The sequence below is a fragment of the Pteronotus mesoamericanus genome, unplaced genomic scaffold (genome assembly GCF_021234165.1).
Source record: "Pteronotus mesoamericanus isolate MK-2021 breed Mesoamerican mustached bat unplaced genomic scaffold, CSHL_Meso_final scaffold_651, whole genome shotgun sequence".
NCBI lineage: Eukaryota > Metazoa > Chordata > Mammalia > Chiroptera > Mormoopidae > Pteronotus > Pteronotus mesoamericanus.
In genome coordinates this window covers 27,805,308-27,831,772 of record NW_026555325.1, presented here as the reverse complement: position 1 = coordinate 27,831,772, position 26,465 = coordinate 27,805,308, and the positions used below count along the sequence as shown (strand labels likewise).

The 26,465-nt window shown below is 35.2% G+C and overlaps 1 protein-coding gene across 1 annotated transcript in view; it reads left to right on the top strand.

Annotated features, from left to right (window-relative positions):
* Positions 1-483: 483 nt before the first annotated feature.
* The window catches only part of TTC21B (tetratricopeptide repeat domain 21B), a 74,851-nt gene continuing 48,869 nt past the window's right edge, over positions 484-26,465 (top strand). The window contains exons 1-12 of the mRNA XM_054562785.1: positions 484-631; positions 3,567-3,696; positions 3,784-3,894; positions 7,098-7,264; positions 9,372-9,494; positions 13,524-13,681; positions 16,159-16,243; positions 17,293-17,391; positions 18,889-19,081; positions 19,506-19,603; positions 19,928-20,128; positions 24,459-24,588. Coding sequence (XP_054418760.1) covers positions 611-631; positions 3,567-3,696; positions 3,784-3,894; positions 7,098-7,264; positions 9,372-9,494; positions 13,524-13,681; positions 16,159-16,243; positions 17,293-17,391; positions 18,889-19,081; positions 19,506-19,603; positions 19,928-20,128; positions 24,459-24,588 — 1,516 coding nt within the window. The 5' untranslated portion in view covers positions 484-610. The remainder of the gene's footprint in view (positions 632-3,566; positions 3,697-3,783; positions 3,895-7,097; positions 7,265-9,371; positions 9,495-13,523; positions 13,682-16,158; positions 16,244-17,292; positions 17,392-18,888; positions 19,082-19,505; positions 19,604-19,927; positions 20,129-24,458; positions 24,589-26,465) is intronic.

Here is a 26,465-nt window from a genome sequence, read left to right as displayed (position 1 = left end):
AAAAATGAGCCCAAGAAGCGCATTCCCTTTTCTTTTACAAATTTGATTTTTCTTCGCCACCTTGTGGCCATAAGGCAACTACCACGAGTGAAAAAGGATTTCTCTAGGCTGGTCAAACAGCCGCAGTGCGGGAATGGGCCTCAACACAAATGCGCCAAAAGTAATGTCTTTCCTTGTAACCAGGAATGAGACACAGACTCGCCTGTTTTCCTACTTCCTTCCCTATTTTATTTATTTCTTAATTCCATATTCTCTGGCCCGCCCCTCTAGGGTCCTCCTAGAGCCGTTTCTCTGTTTGACCTCCTTTGTCTTCCCCACCATCTGGTCACGCCCCTTTCTCCACCCGCAGTTTTTCCGGCGAGTCTCAGCCCCTGGTCCTCCCCCTCCTCCCGCAATCCCTGCAGCGAGGGCCCGCCCCTCCCTCCAGCGGCCAATGGCGGCGAGATTCCGCCTCGCCTTGCCCCTCCCACCGACTCTGGAGCGCCAGCTGGGTCTGGGCCTCCGCAGCAGCGCCGGGACCCCTGCCTCCTCTGCGGGCCTGTAGCGAGCACACACCCGGAGGCCCGCGGCCCAGTCTCCGAAGAGCCCGCGGCCTAGTCTCGGGAGAGCCATGGATTCGCAGGGGCTGAAGGTGAGGGGGAGGAGCCTGAACTTGGGTTGCCTTTGGGGTTCATGGGGAGCAGGGGGGCGTGGGGCGGGCGTGGGCAGATGGCACGAGGGCATTATTGCCCTGCTGTGCCTGGTGCCCCCAACCTGGCGGGGCGCCCGGTAGCCTCCATCACCTGGTTGGCCTATCGCACTCGATGGGCGCTGCTTTGGAACCTTGAGGTCGGTTAGCCTCCCCCCCAGCACGCTGCTTTGCGAATTGCCGTTAGTGTGCTTGTTTCGGCCTTTTTGTTATGTATAACTTTTACTTTTGTGCCCTGTTTGCTCGGAAAGCTTGGTCAACAGATGACAGCTACTGCACCCGCCCCCATGCGATTTCTAGTAACTTAGGGCTAACGAGTGTCATCTCTCCTGCTCCCCCGTTGGGCAGTAAATGGAGCGTGGAAAAAGTACATGAAATTCAAGACATAGTTTGGAAAATGGAGGAGTCTTTATTTTAGTATGATGTCTTCTCTATAACTCATTCTTCCGCTGAGCAAATATTTAATGACAGTCCACTTAAATGATGATCTAACATGAGATTTGCAAATAAAAGAAGATTCTTTTTAGGATGATGGTCCTCTCCATTTGTGTACTAATTCATTCGTCTAGCAGATAGTGGTGGAGGGCTCACAGTGTGTCCACTAGACACTGCAGATGGTGATGAACAGAACCGAGCAGTCCCTGCCTTCACACATTTTACAGGCTAAGGCTGGAGAAAACCTTAATTAAATTAATGCATTGAATATTGAATGCCTCCAGTGTGTCTGGCGTTATTCTAAGCCCTGAAGATAATAAGCCCTGTAGTAATAAAATTAAAACCCTCCCTGTCTTGGAGCTTACATTTGGCTAAAAGGCATCAGACAGTAAACAAGTAAGTAAAATGTGTGCCATGTTAGATGGTGAAAAGTGGATGGAGGACATTTTGGCAGTGATAGGAATGCTGGAATGTCTTGATATTTTGCCAGAATTTTTCCATTATCTTCCTGTGAAGCCTTCTCCCATTCCCTTAAATTTTGGTCATCACCTGAAATTTATCCTTTGTACTACCACCCAGATGAACTCTTTAATAAAAACACTTTCATGTTAAAAACTGCTATGTGGCTTCTTATCAGTTAGACTGGAGGATCAATGTATTGTGAGACACTTCTTGATCCTGCCTTGCCTCTTCAACTTAGTGTTCCAGTCATCCCTGCCTCACAGCTCTAGAACAGGGAACAGCAAATTGTCTCTAAAAAGTACTGTGGCTTTGTTGCAATCAAACCTTATTTATGGATGCTGAAATTTGAATTTCATATAATTTTCATGTGCTATGAAATATTTTTCTTCTTTTTTTCTTTTTCTTAACTTGAAAACATACAAACCCTTCTTAACTTGCTGGCCATAGAAAAGCAGACATAGAGTAGATATGGCCATGCGCCATAGCCTGCCAATCCTTGCTCTACGATACAGAATGGCTTTTAGTCCTCTGCCTCCCACCCCCTCCCTACCTTTCACTGCTGATTTTTATCTCGGTGTTGTTGCAGTTCCTCTGCCTGGCTAACTTCTGTACCTTCCTCAAAGATCATGAAAGGGAATAGAGTTGTGTGTGTGCGTGGAGGGGAGTAGGAGCTTGCAAATCAAGAATCAGTCCTAAGTCCTCCCCAAGAATATTTCCCTTAATTTTACTCTTCATTCCTTCCCACACCTAACACTCATTCTCCTATATTCTCAAAGCAACTTGTAAGCCTTTTTCTTGTATTTACTACATTGTACTTCCGTTTTCTTAGATTCTAGTCTCATTTGAAAAACTTAAGCTTTTCTGCACAGGAGCCACCAAGTCTTATTCATCATCAGGCACTTATTTACAGTGCCTGGCCCAGTGCCTGACACAAGTAGGTGGTCAGTAAATGTTTGTCGGACAGAATGACCTAACCTGAACCAAGACAGTGGTAGCGGGTACAGAGAGTGGGAAGTAGACTAGAGAAACAGAAGAACCTATTACTGACAGCTTACTTAGGGGACTGGGCAAACGGGAAGGGAGGATTCCACAACTCCATGTCTGGTGTGGGCGGCAGGGCAAATGGAAGGGTGAATCTGGAACTTAGATGAGAGGTCTTGGCTGGACACAGTTTTTTATAGCATCAGCATATAGGGTTAGGAGGAATATTTTTTCAGACTAGGATTTTTACAGTATGATATCCTAATTGACTCTCACAATGACCTGTAAATGACTGGTGGCATTGTACAAGTGCACAGACTCTGGAGCTATAAAATGAACCAGAGATTTGAAACCAGGTCTTTTGCTCTGTAAGCCATGTCCTTTTTATAGTTCCGTGACGCTACCTTTCCAGAGAGTTATAGATTCTTAGTGATACTAAATGTTGGACAGAAGTCAAGTAAAATCATATTAGAAATGTCCTTAGTGTTGGGAAACTAAGAGGTCATTTAAGACCTTAGGGAGGGGACACTGTAGGAAAACTGCATTTTATTGAGATGCACTCTGGGGGTCTTGGAGATGGAGTATGGGTCATTTTCAAGAAATATAGCCATAAAGGAGACTAGAGAGCAGGAGGGAAGCAAAGTAAAAGTTACAGACAACATTGCTTAACAGTTTTATAGAAAATACTGAAATTATTAAAAAGGACCCATGGACAAAGCCAAAGGGGGAAGGGATTGAGGGTGGGAGATGGGGGTGAGTGGGGCAGGGGAAAGGGATGGTGGGAAAATGGAGACAACTGTACTTGAACAGCAAAAAAAAAAACAACCAAAAAAAAAGACTAAAAAAAAGAAAACACAGATGTTTGATTTTGTAGTGTATTCCTTAGTATTGAGGGCTGCTTTAACAAGTTGTAGATTATTCAAGATTTTAGATAAATATCTACTTAGGTATTTCAGAACACTAAAATCTCCTTGTAATGTTTAATTCTTATTTCTTTTAGACTTTGATTAATTACTATTGTCAAGAGAGGTATTTCCACCACGTGTTACTTGTTGCCAGTGAAGGAATGAAGAAGTATGGTAGTGACCCAGTCTTCAGGTTTTACCATGCCTATGGTACATTAATGGAAGGTATGTGCAAATTATTAACCATGCTGCGTAAGTTTTAAGTTCTCATTTTGCACTAAGAATAATTTTTCACATAATTTTGATTTTCAGGTAACACTCAAGAAGCTCTTCGAGAATTTGAGGCTATAAAAAATAAACCAGATGTATCACTTTGTTCTCTACTTGCGCTTATATACACCCATAAAATGAGTCCTAATCCAGGTAAAGTACTTAGGTACAATGCTTAGGACAATTTTTCCTATTCAGTTTATTTTGACTTTCCTCAGTTCCCATAGCATTCAATCTGATCTAGTGTATTATATATTGTCTATATGTACTTTTTATATTATATATGTTTTGTCTTCCTGACAAGGTTATAAGGTCATCAAGCACAAGAAATACATATGTTATGTTACTTTCATCTTCCTTACATCCTATGGCAGAATTTTCATTTGTACATAAGAATCGTTTGAGTTAATGTAAAGGTGAATGTATATTAGCAGTTGTTAAACAACCAAACAAAAAAGAATAACCAAAAACAGGTGGTACATAAATTGCTCGGCAGCAGCCAATTTTATAACTAATTATATTCAAATATATAGCTGTATGCAGTTTATTTCTTCTACTGTACTTAAGCTTCTCAAAGGCCCATACATCCCTCAAGACCTCAAGAGAGCTACCCTCTTGGGAGATATTTAATAAATTTTTATGAAGTAATAGTTTGGGAAATATGACTACATTATAGAAATAACTTTATGCCATCAGTTGTTTACAGGTCATTGTGAGAGTTAATTAGGATATCATACTGTAAAAATCCTAGTCTGAAAAAATATTCCTCCTAACCCTATATGCTGATGCTATAAAAAACTGTGTCCAGCCAAGACCTCTCATCTAAGTTCCAGATTCATCCTTCCATTTGCCCTGCCGCCCACACCAGACATGGAGTTGTGGAATCCTCCCTTCCCGTTTGCCCAGTCCCCTGGTTTGGCATAAAGTTCTTTCTATAATGTAGTTATATTTCCCAAACTATTACTTCATAAAAATTGTGTGAACTGTCAATATATCGTGTATCTTAATTGCTGTGGCAAGAAAATACCAGAATTATAGGTAAAAAGGAAAAAAATAGCATTATATTCTGTATGTATCCAATAACAGCAAATAGAATCATGAATATAGTTCTTGTTGAATTAATTAGACTACAACCAAATGTCCTAGAATAGCTTTTTAAGTACCAGAAAACACATTTTTAAAGCAGTATCACATACCTCCTTTGCCCCCCACACACTTGCACAAATCAGTAACAAGTTATTTAAGACATTAATATGTTGAGCAATTAAAAAAATCTAACAACCAGATGCTTACATTCTGCAAGGGACTGTGCTAAATATAGTTAGAAGATAGAAAATAATTATAAAAGTGATCCATGACATCAAGCATATGATCTAGTTGAAAAAAGAAAATGTAAAAGCCACAAAGATGAAATTCTAATGTTACAATGAAGTAAAATGATAAAAACAAATGAGCCCATAATTAGTTGAAAATAGTCTATTAATTCATAGGAGTATCCTGGGAAAGCTTTGTGAAGAAGGAACTTAATCTGATCTTTGAAAGACTGGCAGTATCAATATAAAGTACATTTTTCAGGAGAAATCCATGAGCAAACACATGGATGTGGTTCAGGATTAGGCTCCTGTGTGGCTTCCCTTTCTCTGTCCCCTGTAGGAGTACGTTAAGCCGAAGCCGAGAATTTTCATAGGATAGCTATAAGTTAATAAGTCTTTAAAAAATTAGTACAAAATATTTTCTTTCTAGAATCAAGTTTTCATTTAATTGGTTGTTCTCAACAGTATTGGGAAATGTGATTTCTGGGACACAAAGATGAAGGCACACATATTACCTAGAGACACTTGAGTACTGACTCTACTTTCCACCACACAGGACGCCAGGTAGGCTTGGGCCGAGGTGGGGCCCAGACGTTGGTCATTGTTGCCTGCGGAAGGCCTAGGTTGTTCATGTACACTCTTCCTGAATTCTAATGTAAGTCCTGACCATAAGAGGGCTATGATGCCATAAGAACTTAAGCTGAGATCTGGCAAGGCTAACTGTGCAGATGGTGTCACAGCAAACTGATGCCTCATCAGGGACCTGATAGAAATCTGGGCAGAAAACTGCAGTTCCTGCTCCTGCCCTGATGAGTTCTTTTCTGTCTCTGTATTGCGGTTCCTTAGTGAGCATTTCGGAAGGTGTTCAAGTGAGTGTGGGAGTTGCAGGGCAGAAGGAGTCTTCTTGCCAAGTGAGCTGGAGCCCACAGAAATAATTTCATTTCCCAAAGTCACTAAGTGATACATTGGTAATGCCGCACTTAAATTTAAGTTTGTGTCATTGCAGTTAAAAAAAAGGGTCTCTTATCTCCCCTTGGGAGCCATTTTCAGAAAGGAAGTCAGTCAGAATCACTGCCCTCAACTTGGACATTTCAGCTTTCTTATTGCATAATTGATCCATATTCTGATTTGAACAGGATGTGGATCTGATTGACGTTTGTATCCTAAGCACATACTCATATATAATAGATTTGATAGTAATGATTAGTTATTAGAAGTAAGACATTTAGTTAAGGGAGCAGTCAGTATTAAACTATGTAAGTAACAGTAACTATACTGCCTTTCACTGGTCTGTGACAGTAGCCTGCCATGTTTATATATTTTAGAAATGGATCAGGGAATTGGGTAATGTAAGTACTAGTTCTTGTTTGCCTCTAATAATTACATCATTTGGAAATCATAGCTAATTTTTTCAATTCTCAATTATTTTTAAAAATTGCATATATAGCCTTTATAGCTTGGGAATGACATAAACTATAGAACTGTGCCTTACAGTGGCCATTAACCACATGTGACTATTGAGCACTTGGGTTTATTTTAAGGAACCAAATTTTTCATTGAATTCTGAGTACTTTTAAATTTAAAACTGATACTTGATTCAGTTATTAGAAAAGTTACTTTTAGAACAGTGAGTAAATGAGTCTCCTTTTTTATAAATTTCATGAAATCTGAGTACAAATTAAGTGTTTCTGAATAAAATTTTAATAGCTTAATGAGATGTGGTATGTAAAATACACACCAGATTTTAAAGATTTAATAAGAAGAAAATGTAAAGTATCTCAATGGTTTTCTTAACAAATATGTGTAAAATGATAATTTAGATGTACTGGACTAAATAAAATATTAAAATTAATTTTTTTTTTACCTCTTTAATGTGGCTACTAGAAAATTTTAAGTTACGTATGTGGCTTGCATTTTATTTCTGTTAGACAATTCTGCGGTAGAGAGAGAGCTTAATTCTCTGTCCTGTTAATCATCTGACCTATTATAAATACTTGAGCTAGAATGTAATTTTTACTTATCATTTTTTTTTTTGTCTCCCAGATAGAGAAGCTATGCTGGAATCAGATGCCAAAGTGAAGGAGCTGCGTAAAGCAACAGATCCAAAAGCTTTGTACCACGCAGGCTTATTTTTATGGCACATTGGTCGTCATGATAAGGGGAGAGAATATATTGACAGAATGATCAAAATGTCAAATGGTAGTAAAGAGGTAGCCGGTTTTCTTATTTTGAAATGGTAACACTCAAGGACACATGATATTTATATAGCCAGTAATATCTGCTATTTAATTATTTGTTCTTGTCCCCTCTCTTCTCACTTTATACATTAATGGCTATGTTTTAATAGTTTATTACTTTGTAAAATTGTGGTTCTCAAGGATTGTTTATTTTTATGCTGTTTATTAACTCTTAAAAAGACCTCTTCTTGGTTCCCTTCCTCCCTTCCTCCCCTTTCCTCCTTTCTTTCTTTCTCTCCTTCCCTCCCACTCTCATTGAGCTGCTCCAGATACAAGGCACCATTATTTGCACTGTCAGTAATACAAAGATAAGGAATGCATAAACTTTACTTTGATGAGTGGATCATGTAGTAGTGTTGTAGACCTACTAATATAACCCAGCTAATATTATGAAGGAAGTGTCATTAAAGTGCACAGAAAACTAATAGTTGACATTTATTGCTTGCCTACTTTGTGCTGGGCACTATTTTAAGTGCTTAAGGAGAAACCACCTCTGTGTTAGGAGAAAGAAGGATTTCTTGAATGAAATAGCATGTGAACTAAAACCTGAAAGATGGATAGTTTCCTTTGCAAAGATTATGGGAAAGGGAAAGAGGTACATCCAAGGTGAGAAGTTGTAGATGGACATGAGAAAAGCAAGGAGACATGTTGGTTTGGGGTACAGTTAGACTCTCATTTTGATAGGATCTGGGGTACAAAGATGAAGAGGGTGGAAGAAAAGCTCGAAGAGGTGGGTTGGGGCAGATCGGAAGACCTTGATGGCTAGATGTAATATTTGTATCTAATTTGATAGGCATTGAAAGACCATTGAAGGTTTTTAATCATTGCAGTGATATTATTATATATTCAGGGGACTAATGTAACAAAGGTTTATAGGATGAACTGGCCTGGGGAAAAACTAGAATGCAGCCAAAAAGAAAAGTACTGCTTTCAGGTGGAATGTTTTGAAGGCCTACACTAAAATACTGTACACTGGGTTCAAATTTGAGAATCATCGAATACCCACAAGATTTGTCAATTGATTGTAAATAATGGGGGAATGGTATTGAGGATGTCTCACAGAGGTTTTAAGCCTGGCCAATTCAGAGACCAGTTAACATGAATGGAAACTACTTTGAGATGGAAAGGTAATCTTAAAGAGACATGTGATGTATTTGGCTGAAAATATGCTATATTTCAGGCTCTGGAGAAGAGAAAGAGATAGAACATGAGCTATTGGCAAAAGGAGAGAAAAGTGTAGAAGAGGTACAGAACTACAAATAAAGCTTGGGAATCACCCACTGAGAGACAGTAGTTGATACAATTCAAATAAGGACAGTGATTTAGTCAGTGGAAATAGCACTGTTCTAGTAGTATATGCTATTTTTTCAGGTGAAATACGGGGAAGTAAACATAATCTCAGTTAAAGATTTGTAAGTTAACCTACAAATTTTTTAATATAAAGCAGATTTCATAATTTATACTTGACATTAAAAAGAAAACTATTTGACCCGTATCCATCTTTGTGCTAACACTATAAATCTTGCAACCCATTGGCTCACTAAAAGCTCTGGAGGCAAACGTCTATGACTTCATCAGTGTTTCATTTGTTAGGCCACTTAGTCTTCCATATGAAACTCACTGTATTAGTCACAGAAATTATGGAAGTTGTTTCCAAATTATCTTAATTTTTAATATATGTGAAGTAAGGCACTTGTTTTTCCATTTCAGTTCATTTAGTCTGTTTGCCCAAAGAGAGGTCACAAATTCTTATTTATGTCTCTAATTACATGTTTAGCTGTTATTGGTGATCATTTATGAGCAAAACCCAGATAGGAATATTATTTTACATTAATGGAATACTTGCCAAGTTTCTTCATATTAATATTAAGCAGAATAGTAAGGCTGAAATTCATACTTTCCCCACACTTTAGTCTGGCAAGAGTTGGAAAGTGATTTTACTGCACAGTTTTATTCATAATATTATTTCATAAGGGATTTTTATTACTAATTACAAAAAATGACATTAGGTTTACCTTTTTTATCCATTTTTTTTTGCCCCAAAGAAATGGAAGTATGATTAGATCTTTTCATTTTACAGGGGCAGATTTTGAGAGCATGGCTTGACATTACAAAAGGAAAAGAACCTTACACTAAAAAAGCACTAAGGTCATTTGAAGAGGTATTACAAAATGGAAATGATATCTTTGCTCTGCTGGGTAAGGTGAGTTGGAGTTAAGGTAAATAAATCATGTTTTAAAACTTACTCATAATATAGTTGGTACGCAACAAAACTAAGTAGCTCAGAAAGATAATTTTCATATTACTTTGATCAGTTCTCAGTTGTAGGAGGGACTTAGATTTATATAGGACAATGAATAGTAAAGATATTTAGGAGAGAAATGTATTCCCAACCAAATTGCTGAATCCTATATCAGTTTTAGTTGTTTTTATTATTTTTGTTGTCCATGGTTCCTGAGTTATTTATTCACCAAACGTATATAGTGTGTCTTATATACATAAGACATCACTCTAGATACTGGGGATACCCTGAGGAAAATAAAGCCTCTTTGCTTCTATGGAGCTTATAATCTCCTGGTGGAGACATAATAAACAAAATAAGGAAGTGAATTATATAGTATGTTAGAAGACAATCAGTGCAATGGAAAAATAAATCAGAAAAAGGGGGAGAAATAAAGGTATAGTATGAATTTGTGATTTTAAATTACGTGGTTAGACAAAGTGGCGTTTGAGCAAAGGCTTGTAGGAGGGGAGGGTGAAAGCTCTGTGGACTCCTGGGGGAAAACTTTACCAATAGGGGCAATAATAAGTTCAAATACCTTAAGGCATGTTCACAGCTTTGCTAGGAGGCCAGGAGACTAAAGGGAATGAATGAGGAGGAGAGTAGCAGTGAAGGCTAGAGGGGAAGAAGGTGGGCGTGGGGCCAGGTGGGTATGGGGGCGATGAGAGGGGGAACTGATTCTATAAAGCTTTTGTATCTTACTTTGAACCAGATACACAGCCAATGAGAAGAGCAGTAATAGGATCTGACTTACATTGTCGGGGATGAGTAATTGCCAGAGTCATTAGAAATCATTGGTGGGTAGAAATGTATAATTTGGACCCATTCTTCAATTCTATTGATGCTTTCTGGACACCTTAACCTTTTTTTTTTTGGTTTTTGATTCTGCAAAAAGAAATTATATATTAGGAAAACAGTTTTTTAGATAAGCAGTAATTTGGGGTGATAAAAAGGAGAAAGAGAAGAGGATTATTAGTGCCTTGGCTATTGTTAGAGTCCCCACATTGGCTCTTTTCAGTTTTTGGATAGTGAGCTTGTTCAGATAATGGCCGCCAGTACAACTCGTCCTCAGGCCAGAGGAATTGGGGACTTAGCAAATTTTTCTTAAAGTTTTTCTTGATTATTTCTCTCTCTATCCTTTAAAAGTTAGTTGATAATCTTCTATTATTATAGTGTTAATATATAAGCAGCTTAGGAGGGATTTACCTTTTATCTTCAATACTTAAGATTAGTTTAATTATTTTGGCTGATTTAACCCGTTTCAGTTACACACCTCAATGCTGTGTAAGTGCAGCAGGAAGGTTGCATTAGTCTAATCCCAGTGAGTAATAATATTAACCAAATACACAGCAAATTTATTTTCAATTAATATGGTGTTCTGCATGCATATGGGAGGTATAGTCTATGGGAATATTAGATGTGATCTTGCATGATTCTGCAATTTACATTACCAGATATTTAGGCAAATTCCAAGGGCATATGTAATTTTTTAAAATTATCTACATTAATATTTTTGCTATTATTATCAACTACTGAGAAATTTAATTTATTTTGACATACAGCATCTTTATATGTTTTTTATATTTTAATTATATGGGAATATAACCTCAAACTGATTTCAGGAATATATTATAATTCTACTACATTTCTGTTGCGACTTGATACTCATTTTAAACTGAAATATCCCAGAACTAAATTTATTCCTAAAGGAGATGCAGAAGCAAATTTTTAGAAGTCTGATATGTGATAAATATGCCTTATTATCTGTTCCTAAAGTACTAACTCTAGTCATAAATTTATTTTTTCTTTGATATTAATTCATGGGCATTATAAAAAATTTTTTCAGAATACTGTAATATCTGATAAAAAATAAATATTACCATTGTAGACAATCAGTTAAACTTTATAAATGACATCTCTTCATGTTAGTAAATATAGATCTGCAAATCTACATCATCACTTTTAACTGTCACCTAAAATTATATTAAATAGATATGCCATAATTATCCTTATGAACATTTTGGGTTATTTTTTTTCTATTATAAATAATTGTACCACAGATGTAATCTAAATGCTTCTTTGTGGTCTTATCCAATGATTTCTTTAAGGTAGTCCCTAGTAGTGAAAATGATGAGGCAGAGGGAATGGTTTGAACTTTATTTTGTTTATTCATTTTTTTATTTTTATTTTTCAATTAGAGTTTACATTCAATATTTGTTTTATATTAGTTTCAGATATACAGCATAGTGGTTAGACAAACATATACAATCATACCTTGGTACTTGTCAGCTTCAGAACTCAATCAAACCCTATGCTCTGTCACATTTTGATGAGAAAAAAAGTTTCAGCACTTGGCTCTTGCTGGGGACTCGTTTCATTTGCCAGAACTTGCATAAGCCATGATGCTGCCCTCCAAGCTTCACCACTAGTCTCTTATTCAGTACTTGTAGGCTTTGGCACTCATCATGAGTTCTGGAATGAATTAATGATGAGTACTGAGGTACCACTGTACTTTACAAAGTGACCCTCCTGGCGATATTTCAAGTACCCATGTGGCACCATGCATAGTTACTACAATATTATTGATTATATTCCCTATTGCTGTATTTTGCATCCCTATGGCTATGTTGTAACTGCCAGTTTGTATTTCTTAATCCCTTGACTCTTTTTACCCAATCCCCCAACCTCCCTCCCCTCTGGCAACTATCAGTTTGTTCTTTGCATCAGTGAGTGTGTTTCAATTGATTGTTTATTTTGTTCTTTAGATCCCACATATTACAGAAATCATAATGCTATTTGTCTTTCTCTGACTGACTTATTTTACTTAGCATAATATGCTTTAGGGTCATCCATGCTGTTTCAAATGGTAAGATTTCATTCTTTTTTTATAGCTGAGTAGTATTCCATTGTGTGTATGTGCCACAACTTGTTTCTTGTCTATTGATGGGCACTTGGGTTGCTTCCATATCTTGGCTCTGGATAAATGACACTACAATGAACATAGGGGCGCGTGTATTCTTTTGAGTTAGTATTTTGGGTTTTTTCAGGTATATACCCAGAAGTAAAATTACTTGCTCATAAGGCAGTTTCATTTTTAATTTTTTGAAGAACTCTCATACTGTTTTCCACAGTGGCTGCACCAGTTTGCATTCATACCAACTGTGCACAAGGGTTTCCTTTTCTCCACATCCTCCCCAGCACTCATTTGTTGATTTGTTGATGATAACCATTCTGACGGGTGTGAGGTGGCATCTCTTTGTGGTTTTAATTTGCATTTCTCTGATGATTAGTGACATTGCACATCTTTTCACATGTTTCTTATCAATCTGTACATCACCTTCGGAAAAGTGTCTATTCAGGTCCTCTGCCCATTTTTTAATTGGATTTTTGTTGTTGAGTGGTATGGATTCTTTATACATTTTTGTTATTAACCCCTTATCGGATGTTCCTTTGGCAAGTATGTTTTCCCATTCAGTAGATTGTCTTTTCATTTTTTTGATGGTTTCCTTTGTGGTTATTTTACTTATTCTTTAAAATCTTATCTCTTTAGCCTGAGAGTAATTTTTTTTAAAGATACAAAATCTCTTAGTTTTAGTTGCTGCTTGTAAATACACAGGAAATATTTTATTTTAAAAGGAAACATTATGGTGTTTGTAAAAACATTTTGAACAATTTTATCTTGTCATTATATTTCTCAGGTATTTAAAAGTGGATTTTAAAACAAAATTGCTTTTACAAAATACTATTATTCTGTGATGTTTTAAAATTTTGTTTTAATAAAAACTTATTTTTATCTCATTGCAAAGGTTGTCACTGTTCCTTATGGAAAATTCAGAGAACAAAAATATGGAAAATGTTAAATTCTAGTTTTTTAGCTACTTTAGGATAACTGTTGTGAGAACCTTGGTGTATATGAGCACAGTTTTGATGTCACTTTTTTTCTCCCATTAGGCACAATGCCTTGAGATGCGCCAGAATTATTTAGGTGCTCTGGAGACTGTGAACCAGATAATCGTGCTCTTTCCAAGTTTCCTTCCGGCTTTTGTACAGAAAATGAAGCTGCAATTAGCCTTGCAGGACTGGGACCAAACGATGGAGATCGCACAAAGGTTAAGTGAAAAAAAGATGGCACAAGTACCTTTGGATCTGGTTGTAATTTTAAGCAAAGAGAAAAATCTGTATTTTTTTATCATAAGATTTTTTTAAAATTGACTTTTCTAAAAATATAGAATTGAGGAAAAACCCAACACTACATTGTTTAAAACTGAATTTATTGGTTTACATAAATATCTGACTAGCTATTCTGAGACAGACTTCCTTTTTTATAGTGTTTAACCTTTATTTTTCTTTAGCTTAGTGTTTCATGGATATCCTTTTATTCATTCACACACAAATACTTAATTATTTGTTAAAAATGAACAACGTTCAATAAATGAACATACAAATAGTTTCTTTTATTATTTTCTATTGGTAGGCCTTTAGGCTGTACACTGATACGTACAATCTTTATACAGATACAGGATATTTCTGAAGGATGGTTTCTTAAATGAGGGATTACTGAACCAAAGTGTATTGTATTTATTAGGGTAGGATAAGCTCTCATAAAAAATTGATAAAAACATGTAATGGTTTAATACAGTAGAATTTTTGTTGTTGCTGTTAGGTGTAACTCTTTTGGGCGGGTGTTACGGTTGATCAGGCAGCCTTCCTCCACACTGTCAATCATAGACTTAGGTAGGCTCTTTCCATTTTGCAACTCCGCCATTTTCTGCAACCACATTACATTGGTATCCAGCTGATAGATGGGGAGATTCTGGAGGAGTTATTCCACTTCTCTGAAAAGCCTGGGCCCACAAATGGCATATATTACTTCATCACACATTGGCTACATCTAACTGCAAAGATGGCTGGGAAATGTTGGTTAGCCACGTGGCCAGTCAAATAAGGGAAGAATGGCTTTGAGGAGAAAGATTTTAGTCTCCGCCTTAGGTATAGACACTTAAATTTTGATAGAAACTGCTAAATTGTTCTCCTAAGAAGTTATACTAATTTGTACTCCCATGAATAGTCTACTGAATGCCCTCTTTCCTATCCTCACCAATTCTGGCTGTTATCAGTTTAGTTGGTTTGTTTTTAAACAATCTGGGAGAATAAGAATCGTATGTTTTTTAAAATTTTCATTTTCTTTATCATGTTGAGATTATCATTTTATGTTAAAAACTCTTTTCTGTATACAGGCTGATCTTTTTTTCTTTTTAACTGGGTCTATTTTTTTCCTAAATTTCCAGTGGATTTTGATATTTTTAGGGTAAGTTTTCCATCATGTTGTTTCTTTTTGGTAGTTTTCTTGTTCTTCCTTTGCAGTTCATTGCCAGAATTAACAAGTTAAAATTAAACTTTTTTAAGATTTTGATTTTAATTACATTAAATCTATAGATTATTTGGGGAGAATTTTTTCAACCACAAATGAGTATTTTTAGGCAGCTATTAGTACATAGCAAACAACTACAAATCTCAGGACATATGAAAATAAGCAATCATTTCTCACTTTTGTGTGGGTCATCTAGGGTTGGCCAATCTAGAACAGGCTTGGCTGGGACTCTGCTTCAAATTTCTGACCCAGCTGGGTGGCTGTGACACCTCCTTACAGTTTGGGCTTTGGTCAGCTTTCAGTGTGTTCTCCCCTGGGCTGAAGTCAGAGAGTAGTAGTTGCCCAGAGGGCACTGTTCTCGGTAGCAGAGATGCGAAAGAACAAGCAGAAATATGTGATGCTCCTGAAACTTAGGCATGGCACCCTGCCACTCTTACCCATATCCCATTGGGCAATATAAGAAAAATGTCCCGGTCCATAGTAAGGAGCAGCAAAGTGCACTCCAGTTTTTGTAGGCGGGGCTGCTCAATTCAATGGCAGAAGGCACGTATTCAGGGAGGGCGGAATAACTGGCGCTAGTAACTCAATGTACTGCACCATCCATGATGAAAAACCTAGGGTGTTCCTTGTTTAGTTCCTTTTCTAAATGCTCTTGAGTAAAGTTTATATGGAATAGCTTTTGCAGGCTTTTTATATCTTTTCTGTTGAAGGGAGGTTGTTCCTATTATTACTAGAATATTTTCCATAATATTTTCTAATTTGTTTTTATCACTTAGGGATCTATTTTAATGATGTCGGTTACATTAACAGATTTTTGAAAATATTCAACCCATCCTTGCATTCCTGGAATTCTTATAATAAATTTGCCTGATCAGGATGAAGTATTCTTGTAACATCCTTTTGTATATGGTTAGCAAATACTTTATTTAGGATTGCCAGAGGGATTCTATGAGACTTATACAATGTATTCATATCTTTTTTAAACTTATTAAAATTGAGATTCAGTTTTTTTTAGTTTAAATAATGAGGTTAATTTTTATAAAGGAGATCTCATTTTACTAAGTAAAATTACTTCGTATTACTTACTTAGCAATTACTTAGTATAAAATTACTTAGTAAAATGATAGTGGAATAGTCAGACCAACAAACTAACTTTTCAAGCCCTCAAATAAAATAAAATATGTAAGTTTATTTCAATGAAACGTTTTTCTTCAGGTTAATGCTTCAAGATGAACAAAATGTCGAAGCACTAAGAATGCTGGCTCTTTACTATTTGTGTAGGGAAGGGGACATAGAGAAGGTAAGTTGTATTGTACTATTTAACTTTCCTATATTAAAAATATGGGAAGTGCTCTTTTAGAATGTGTGTTGTGGTAATTTATAGTTGATTCTTGAAAATACACTTTAACAAACAGGTGAACTTCTTAAATCAACTAGTAAAGTAAAAACATTATATAGTCAACATTACGCCTAAAAATTCCTTTGATCATTACAGTGTATGTGATTTTCTATATAAAATTCCCATGCAGTAATGTTTGGTTAATGTAACTGGTGATAGTGGGTATGGAAGAGTACATATACAAAATATAAGTCATAGTATATATTTTTAAAATTTAAGTGAGTTTGCATAAGTTAAATGGGCTTGGGATGAAATCCCATTGGATCTTGTAGTAAGATACATGTTTTTCTAGTAGTGAACACATTGACTGTATACTGGATCATGGAATACCAAAATCTAGTCTGAAGCATATGGCATTATAATACGTAGTAGCTTTGTTAAATTAGATAATGTGTCAGTACCTAATAGGTACTTCAGTAAATGTTTAAAGAATATTAGTAGGGGCAACTCTTCAGTAAGTTTTCCAGGCATTGAAATTACTTAGGCTCAGTATCTTAATGATTTTTCTATTCTATATAATATTTTTAATATAAACCAGGCTACATAGGTAATCCAAGTGGTAATCTCATATAATATAATATTAATATTAATATTAACATAAACAATATTAATGTTTATAAATATGTTGTTCATATCCCATCTGTATCATGGATTCATTATTGTAGGAGGAGCTTGGCATGTACAGTTAATTGAATATTATGGGTATGTTTACCCCCCCAAAGGTTTCCATTCAATAACAATATATTAAAAAAAATTCTAAAACTCATTCTTTATTAATAATTATTGAATGTTTGTAAAGAAGTTTTAATACATTATACGGTTTCATTGGAAGAGGAGGAATTAGTAAAAGCAAATATCTTTTTAAATAATATTTATTAGTGTGTATGTCGTATATTATGTTCTTTATTTCATAGTTTATTTTCATTTTACACTGGGTACTTTTGTTTTAGGCTGCGACCACTCTGGAAAACCTAGGAAATGCATTGGATGCCACGGAACCACAGAATGCTCAGCTTTTTTATAAGATCACACTCGCCTTCAGCAGAACTGTAAGAGTGCCCACTGTGTAGCAGAGCTCTGCTCTCAACAGCTGGGAATAGAAAATAAGTCACAAAGGTTGAGGCACCAAAGAGTATATGGCCTAGAGTGAAAATATGATATGTATATAAATATGTGATACGCTTCTAAGAAAGGCAGTCCTGAGAAGATATGGTTTCCAGCTATGAGAAGCCATCATGGAGGCTTCTCATGGAGGAAGTGGCACTTGTTGAACCTTTAAGGAGAGGGAAGTGCCTTCCAGGCAAAGGAAATAGACACTGATTTATTTTTATAAGAGCATAGGATTTTTGAATAGTTTAGTCTTTGTTTTTAAAAACTCTTTGAAAAAAGTTATAATGTGAAAAATAGACTATTTTGGTGGGGGAAATAGTTGGTATCCTACTTTTTAAATAATATTAAAGAAATATTTGCATTACAAGTACCCAATAAAAAGAAAGTAATTGGGAATTAAATAGGAAAAAAAATCAGAATCTGGAAATCAGTACCTGAAATGAGTGTATTGAAGAGTTAATTAAACTAGGGGGGAAAAAAGGAAAAGGGTACATATAAATAAAATAATTAGTAAATATAAAGTTGAAAGAAAAATCAAGGATGGTGCTTGTTAAAAGACATGAATAAACTGAATTTTCTCATTTAAAAACAAAGATTGTCAGATTGTGTGAAGTTTAGAGAAAATTTCTGCTATTATGAAAGTTTGAGTTAAGGAAGGTGTATTTGCCCTTTTTATTTACCTCTTGGCAGACATCTGACTAGTTTACAAAAATTCAAACAGTTAAGTATTTTACCCTTAAAAATTGCTGTCTTCCAAAGTTGCATACTTACTCTAGCAGCATTGCCATTTCTTGAAATATTTTTGAAGCTTAATAAAAGAAGATTCTAAGGCATAATTTTTAAAAATAGTTTCAGTGGTAGCACTTGTGTTTTTGATTTCATAAAAAAAAATTTAACCTTAAAGCAATTACCTTTTCTTTTTAAATCCTCACCTGAGGATATTCTTATTACTTTAAGAGAGGGGGAAAGGGAGGGAAAAGGAGAGGAAAAGAAATATCCATTGGCCACCTTTTTTTTACGTGCCCTGACAGTGTACTGGGAATTGAACCTTCAACCTCTTGGTTTGTGAGCTGACACCCATCCAGCTGAGCCACACCAGCAAAGGCTTGAAACAATAACTTTCTTATCTATTTTGTCATACATTCATAAGACAGTTTGAAAAGAGTTCTAACAAAATATGCTTGTAAAGCAACTTTGTTAGGAGTATGCTTTTCAATTTAGCTATTTTTTAAAAGCACTACTGAGGCTATGTAAGTTCTGACAGGATATGAACTCTTTTTTGCTGCACTGTCTAAATAGTAAATAGAGAAGTTTTATTTACAATTTATTATTATTAATTTTACTTTTCATTTTGCTAAATAATTGTGTATTTTAAAAAAATAATCTTTTTGACTGAATAGAAGTGTTCTAGTCTAACTTAATTTTTTTCTTTTTAGTGTGGACGTAATCAACTCATTCTTCAAAAAATTCAAACATTACTAGACAAAGCTTTCAGTATAAATCCTCAGGAATCAGAATATGCTACAGAACTTGGATACCAAATGCTTTTACAAGAAAAAGTTAAGGAAGCACTGAAGTGGTATAAGCTTGCTATAAATCTTGAAGAAACTAATATCACTGCACTGATTGGTATGACTGCTGTCTCTGTTAATGTTCATCATACAGATGCAAGTCATAATTGCTTTTCTTGCCTGCCTTTAAAGGAAATGTATTTTGTAGTTTTCTAAAATTTAACTATTCTCCACTGTCCACAATAGGAAAAATATATATATCTTTAAAAATAGATTTTTACTTTATAAATATTATCTTGAGAGAATATGTTTTTATCAGATAGTTCATATATATTATGAATTTTATCATAACAGATTTTATATGGGTACCAATCTACCCATTTTTTTTTAACCCTTGTTTTGTTTTTTTTTTTTTATCTAAAATTTTCATGTAACGTGGGAAGGAAATCCTGTTTTATTAATGTTGTTTGTGTTAGCTTAAAGTTTGCATGCCTAAAACCAAATGTGTGGACATTGGCTGATTTTGTTCTGTTTGGTTTTAGGATTTATCCGATGTCAATTACTGGAAGGACATTTACAGGATGCAGATCAGCAGCTAGAATTTCTCAGTGAAATTCAGCAGTCTTTTGGGAAATATGCGGTACAGTATTTTATTTTACTAGATAGTAGATCCCAGCTACTATTTATAAAGTGGGAAATTTTAAATTGTCTTGCTATTTAGTAATAAATTTAGAGGACTAATGTACAGTGATTTTTAATACATAATTTCATTTATTAATTTACCTCCTTGCAAAATTAGCCTTTATATATTCTTCCATAATATTCTAAAAGTCCATCCAAGCCAATACTTAAGTTTGAACAAATATTTCACATGAATAGCACTTTATATACATTTAAAATATAAGTAGAAATAAAGGGCTTTATAACTGAATGGAATAATTTCTAAAAACTACTAATTTTTCAGGAATTAACCTATTTACATGCAATTCTTGCCATGAAGAAAAATAAACGACAAGAAGAAATTATTAATTTATTAAATGATGTCCTGGACACCCATTTTTCACAATTACAAGATTTACCTCTTGGCATACAGTATTTTGAGAAGTTAAATCCTGATTTTTTGCTAGAAATTATTACAGATTATCTGAATTTTTGCCCAATGCAGGTAAGTAATGTTGGGATTGGGGGTGTGTTATTGAATTTATTGGGGTTATACAGGTTAATAAAACTGTGTAGGTTTCAAGTGTACATTTCTATAACATCATCTGCTTGTAGTGTTGTGTTCACCACCCAAAGTGAAATCGCCTTCTGTCAATATTTATCCACCCTTTGATTCTCTTCTACGTGGCTCCACCTCCTTTCCTTTTGGTAATCGCCACACTGATATCCGTCTATGAGTTTTTTTGTTTAATTTCTTCACCTATTTCACCAAACCCCCAACTCCCCACCTTTGACAGCTGTCAGTCTCTTCTCTGTATTTATGAGTCTGTTACTATTTCGTTTGTTTTTTTTAATTAGATTCCACATATAAGTGATATCATATGGTACTTGTCTTTCTCTGACAGGTTTATTTCACTTAGCATAATATTCTCCAGGGCCATCCATCTGTCACAAGGGTTAAGATTTCCTTGTATTTTATGGCTGATACATTCATGTAACTGTATCAGAGATTTTTTACCCATTCATCTACTGATGGGCTCCTTCCAAATCTTGGTTATTGTAAATAACACAGCAATGAACACAGGGGTGCATGTATTCTTTTGAATCACTCTTTCAGATTTTTGGGAATATATTCTCAAAAGTGAAATCGCTGCACAACAAGGCAGTTGTATTGTTAATTTTTTGAGGAAACTCTATACTGTTTTCCACAGTGGCTGCCCCAGTCTACATTCCTACCAACAGTGTACTAGGGTTCCCTTTTCTGTGCATCCTTGTCAGCGTTTGTCATTTGTTGATTTATTGATGATAGCCATTCTGACAGGTGCATGGTGATATCTCATTTTGGTTTTAATTTGCATTTCTCTGTTGATGAGTAATGTTGAATATCTTTTCCTATGTCTGTTGGCCATCTGTATGTGGTCTTTGGAAAAGTGTCTATTCAGGTCCTTTGCTCATTTTTCAACTGGATTGCTTGCTTTTTTTGTGTTGAGTTGTATGGGTTCTTTATAAATTTTGGATATCAACCCCTAATCAAATTACCAGTAGCAATATGTTCTTCCATTCAGTGAGTTGTCTTCATTTTATTGGTGGTTTCCTTTGCTGTGAAAAAATTTTTTAGTTTGATGTAGTCCCACTTGTTTATTTTTTCTTTGGTTTCCCTTGCCCGGGGAAATTTCTCATACATCAGAAAAAATATTGCTATGAGTAATGCCTGAGATTTTACTGCTTCGTTTCTTCTAAGATTTTTACGGTTTTGAGTCTTACTTTTAAGTCTTAAATCCAGTTTGAGTTTATTGCTGTGTATGGTCTAAGGAAGTAGTCTGGTTCTTTTTTGTTTTGTTTTTTTGCATATAACTGCCCAATTTTTCCAACACTGTTTATTATATAAACTGTCTTTAATCCATAGTATGTTCTTGCCTCCTTTGTTATATATCAATTGACCATAAAGACATGGGTTTATATCTAGGCTCTCTACTCTGTTCCATTGATCTACATACCTACTTTTATTCTAGTACGAGGCTGTTGTGATTACTGTGGCTTGTAGTATACTTTAATATCAGGTATTGTGATACTTCTAACTTTATTCTTTGTTTCTCCAGATTGCTGAAACTATTTGGGGTCATTTGTGATTCCATGTAAATTTTTGGAATCTTTGTTCTGTTTCTGTGAAATATGCCATTGGTATTTTGATAGGAATTGCATTGAATCTGTAGATTGCTTTGTGTTGTATGAACATTTTAATGATGTTAGTTCTTCCTGTCTGTGAACACAGTATATGCTTTCACTTATTTGTATCTTCCTCATTTTCTTTCTTCAGTGTCTTATAATTTCCTGGAGTACAGGTCTTTCACCTCCTTGGTTAAATTTATTCCTAGGTACCTTATTTTTTTATTGTTGCAGTTGTAAATGGGGCTGCTTTCTTAGTTTGTCTTTCCAATAGTTCACTATTGGTGTAAAAAAATGCCACCAGTTTCTGAATATTAATTTTGTAGTCAACCACTTTACTGAATTTATTTATCAGATCTAGTAGTTTTTTGGTGAAATCTTTAGGGATTTCTGTATACAATAGCATGTTATCTGCAAATAATGACCATTTTGCTTCTTCCTTTCCAATTTGGATGCTTTTATTTCTTCCCTGATTGCTGTGGCTAAAACTTTCCATACTTTGTTGAATAAGAGTATGGAAGGCATACACCCCTATCTTATTCTTGATCTTAAGGGAAATGCTTTTAGATTTTGCCCGTTGAGTATTCTGTTGGTTGTGAGTTTGTCATGTATGGCCTTGTCATGGATGGTCCCTCTATTCCCACTTTGCTGAGAGTTTTCATCATAAATCAGTGCTAGATTTATCATGTTTTTTCTGCATCTGTTGATATGATTGTATGGTATTTATCCTTCATTTTGTTTATGTGTTGTTTCACATTTATTAATTTGTGGATATTGCACCAGCATTATATCCCCAGAATAAATCCACTTAATCATGGTGCATAATCTTTTTAATGTGTTGCTGGATTTGGTTTGTTAATATTTTGTTGAGGATTTTAACATCTATGTTCATCAGGGATGTTGGCCTATATATTTTTTTCTTTCTAGTGTTTTTATTTGGCTTTGGAATTAGGATAATTCTGGCCTCATAAAATGAGCTTGGAAGTGTTCCTTCTTCCTGACTTTTGGAACAGTTTGAGGATAGATGTTACGCTGAATGTTTGGTAAATTCACCTGTGAAGCCATGTGGTCCAGGGCTTTTGTTTGTTGGAAGTTTTTGATTACTGCTTCAATTTCACTGGCCTTAGTCTTTCTATTCACATTCTCTGATTCTTCCTAATTTAGTTTCGAAAGATTGTATGTTTCTAGAAATTTATCTGTTTTGTCCAGATTGCCTAATTTGTTGGCATACAGTCGTTGATGATATTTTCTTATATTCCTTTGTATTCGCTTCTCTTTCATTTCTGATTTTACTTATTTGAATTCTCTCTTTTTTTTCTTGATGTGTCTGGTTAAAGGTTTGTTGATCTTGTTTATCTTTGAAAGAACCAGCTCTTGATTTCATTGATCTTTTGAATTTTTTTAGACTATTTCATTTATTTCTGCTTTGCTCTTTATTGTTTCCTTTGGGAAAATCAAACAGATACGTGCAAAAAAAAAAATGAAATTAGACTACTCTCTTATACTATACATAAGAATAAATTCAAAATGGATTAAAGAATTAAGTGTTAGACTCAAAACCATAACAATCTAGAAGAAAAACACAGGCTTTAAAATCGAGGGAGTGGAGGGATTGAGCAAACAAAGAAAAGGGAGAAGGAACTCATGGACACAGACAACAGGGTGGTGATTGCAGGGAGGGGAGGGGTGTAGGTAGAGCTCAAAGAGGATGTAGGGGGGATAAATGGGGATGGAAAAATATAAAATAAAAATAAAAAAGAAGTTGAAGTATTCTAAGTATCAGTGGCCATGTTCTGAGAATCTTTTTGAGCACACGTTCTTTGCGCTTCAATACAGTGAGAAGATGAGACACTTTTTGTCAGTAACAATGGCTCTGGTGATCAGTAAAGAGGCCATACACCAGTTAAGAATATGTATGTGTGGGGTGTAAGGCCGGGTGGGGAGCATCATCCTTCAGGTGAAGGAAACAGCATTAATAGGGCATAGTAGGGAGAATGATCGTTCACTATTTAAATTCTGAGATCCCATTTCTAAGTTATGAGTGGATAAACAATGAATAAAGATGGGTTTAAAAAAAGAATAAACAAATGGTCTAGTACTTCCTGAGGTATAAATATTATATTCATTATTAATGAAAATAAAAAAATTGAGTTCCTGTGACATGCAGAAATGTGGGAATATGAAAATACGAATCAGCTGGTGCAGTACACATGTGTGTGTTCTACCTTTTGATTCCATGAGGAAAACAAATTCTGAATTGTCTAAAAACTGACCATATATATTACTCTTGGGGTTAGTGCAGACGACTGAATTGAGTAGATCACAAGGCAGTTTTAAAGTGAGAACTCACATTGCCTTGACTGTCAGTTTCAGCAAGAAACTCTACCTCTTTCCTTTGAACAGATGTTCCTTTCATATATGATTAATTGCATAATAATTTTGTAATTATTTTTCTGAACAAAGTCATTATTTATATTATCTGTTTATAGGTCTCAGGGAAATAAATTAACATTAGTTCAGTCATAGCAAAGATAGGAAAATAAATAGAATGAGAAAAATTTTAGAAAAATACGTGGTTTCAATATTCACATTATAATTAATTTGCGTGTATTTTTAGCTAAATGCCATTGTAAACTTGTAAAAATGATCTGCTAATTTGTTTTGTTTAGCCTGCGAGTCCAGGGCAGCCCCTTTCTCCACTCCTCAGACGTTGTGCCTCCGTCCTGGAGACGGTGGTGAGAACGGTACCAGGTCTTCTGCGCGCTGTCTTCCTAATAGCAAAAGTAAAGTACTTGTCAGGTAAGGTATACTGTAAAAGCTTCAAAGAATCTTTATATTATGATGTTGATAAAAACAATATAAATTAAGACTTTCATAGTCACATAAAATGCACATTTTACATGTGCACAGATAACTAATTTTTATCCAAAATAAAATGGCATAATTTGCTTAACTAAAGTCGTTAAAATTTACTGTAAACTTTTATGATTCAAGTGACTAATTGGGAAACTAGAGCTCTATCACTTTTTAAAAAGTCCATCACATAGTACTAGGGTCTGCCAATGATAATTTACAGTCTTTAATCCATAGTTCTTAACTCATCAGCATAACAAAACGTGATGTTTACCAGGTTTCAGGCCCCAATGAATTTCCTAATTCCTATTTAGTTTCTGTGACTGGTTACACAGAGCCATAAATAAATAAATAAATAACATCCATTATAACCTTAGCTTTTTAGGACACAAACATATGTATGATATATTCATAAAAATAGACTATCATATGGTACTTACATACCTTTGCTGGCTGAATGCTGTGCTAAGTAAATTAACTTTATAAAGTCCTAATGGGCAGAAACCAACTTGAAGGTATTCTCGTAAACAGGTATGTCCTCTACATAATGGAAAGAGGTAACAGATTGACTTCACTAATTTTTTGGATGACAGTTTTAACTGTTTAAAAAAAAAAAGAGATAGATAACCTCAAAAGCTTGTTTCACCTCTAAAGTACTCTAGTTATGAGAAGTGACTCTATAACACTTTTTTCTAATTGAGTTTTGACTATTGAACCACATGCTATTTCTATTTTCTTCCCAATTGGAATGGTTAGCACCTACAAGTTAATCAAACTGGGACTTTGAATCAGATATATCAGATTAATTTATTAAACATTATTTATTTTGAAATTTGATACAAATACGTCTCATTATAGTAACACTTGATTGACAGACTCTCCAGAAAAGAAAGTCTCATATATTAACCCATTTTTTAAAAAAGAGCAGCCTGAAATAATATGAAACAGTGTTAGTGTGTCTGAAATTGTCAAAATTTATTTAGGTTTGTGTGTTTTATGTGCAGGTAAGCCAAACAGTGAGATGCTGGTGCTTGGAGGGAGGGAAAGGTTAATTGATTTTGCCAAAGCAAGAGGACAGATGAGTAAGAGCTCTCAAATCTATCTTCCTGAAAAAGTAAGGACTTTTATGCAGCAAGGGAGTAAGAGAAGGAGAGTTTCAGGGAACAGAAGGAGGAGTCTGTGTTTCTTTGGTCTCAGATTAACACCTCATGGAACCAGTCTTTTGGGCATCAGCAGGTGGTCGCAAGTCTACGGAAGGCATTCACTCTTTCTGCAAAACAGCGGAAGAGCCTTCTGTACCCCACCTACCAGCCCAACACAGATTCCACTCTTCCAGTCACTTTAGTCTTGGTCATTTGCTTTTATTTTAAGACTCCCGCATATGTAGGTATGTTTCCAAAACCTTTGATATTTCAGTTGGTATTTAAAGGCATTTTAAATCTAAAACTCATATTTCTAAATTCCTGGAATATATCTTATGCCTTTTGGTAATTTAATGTGTACAAGTAATAACACTTCTAGCCAAGAATGATAACTAGACTAAACGCCCTCTGTTAGTGTCACACTATGCCATTCTACCCATTCAAATTTCTGTTTTATAGAACTTTAATGAAATTATAAATAAAAATTTTTATGACAAGGAAAATAAATGTACATTTACAGGTGTCTCAGTAACGGTGGTGATTGATTCTGATCTTTTACACACTTTCTATGGTTTGCACCCCATGACCACGGTACGGTCTTACAGCTGTACTCTGATTTACAAGTATATTCTTGTATGTGGACTAAAAAGAAGTTATACCATGGTTTATGAGCAGAGGACT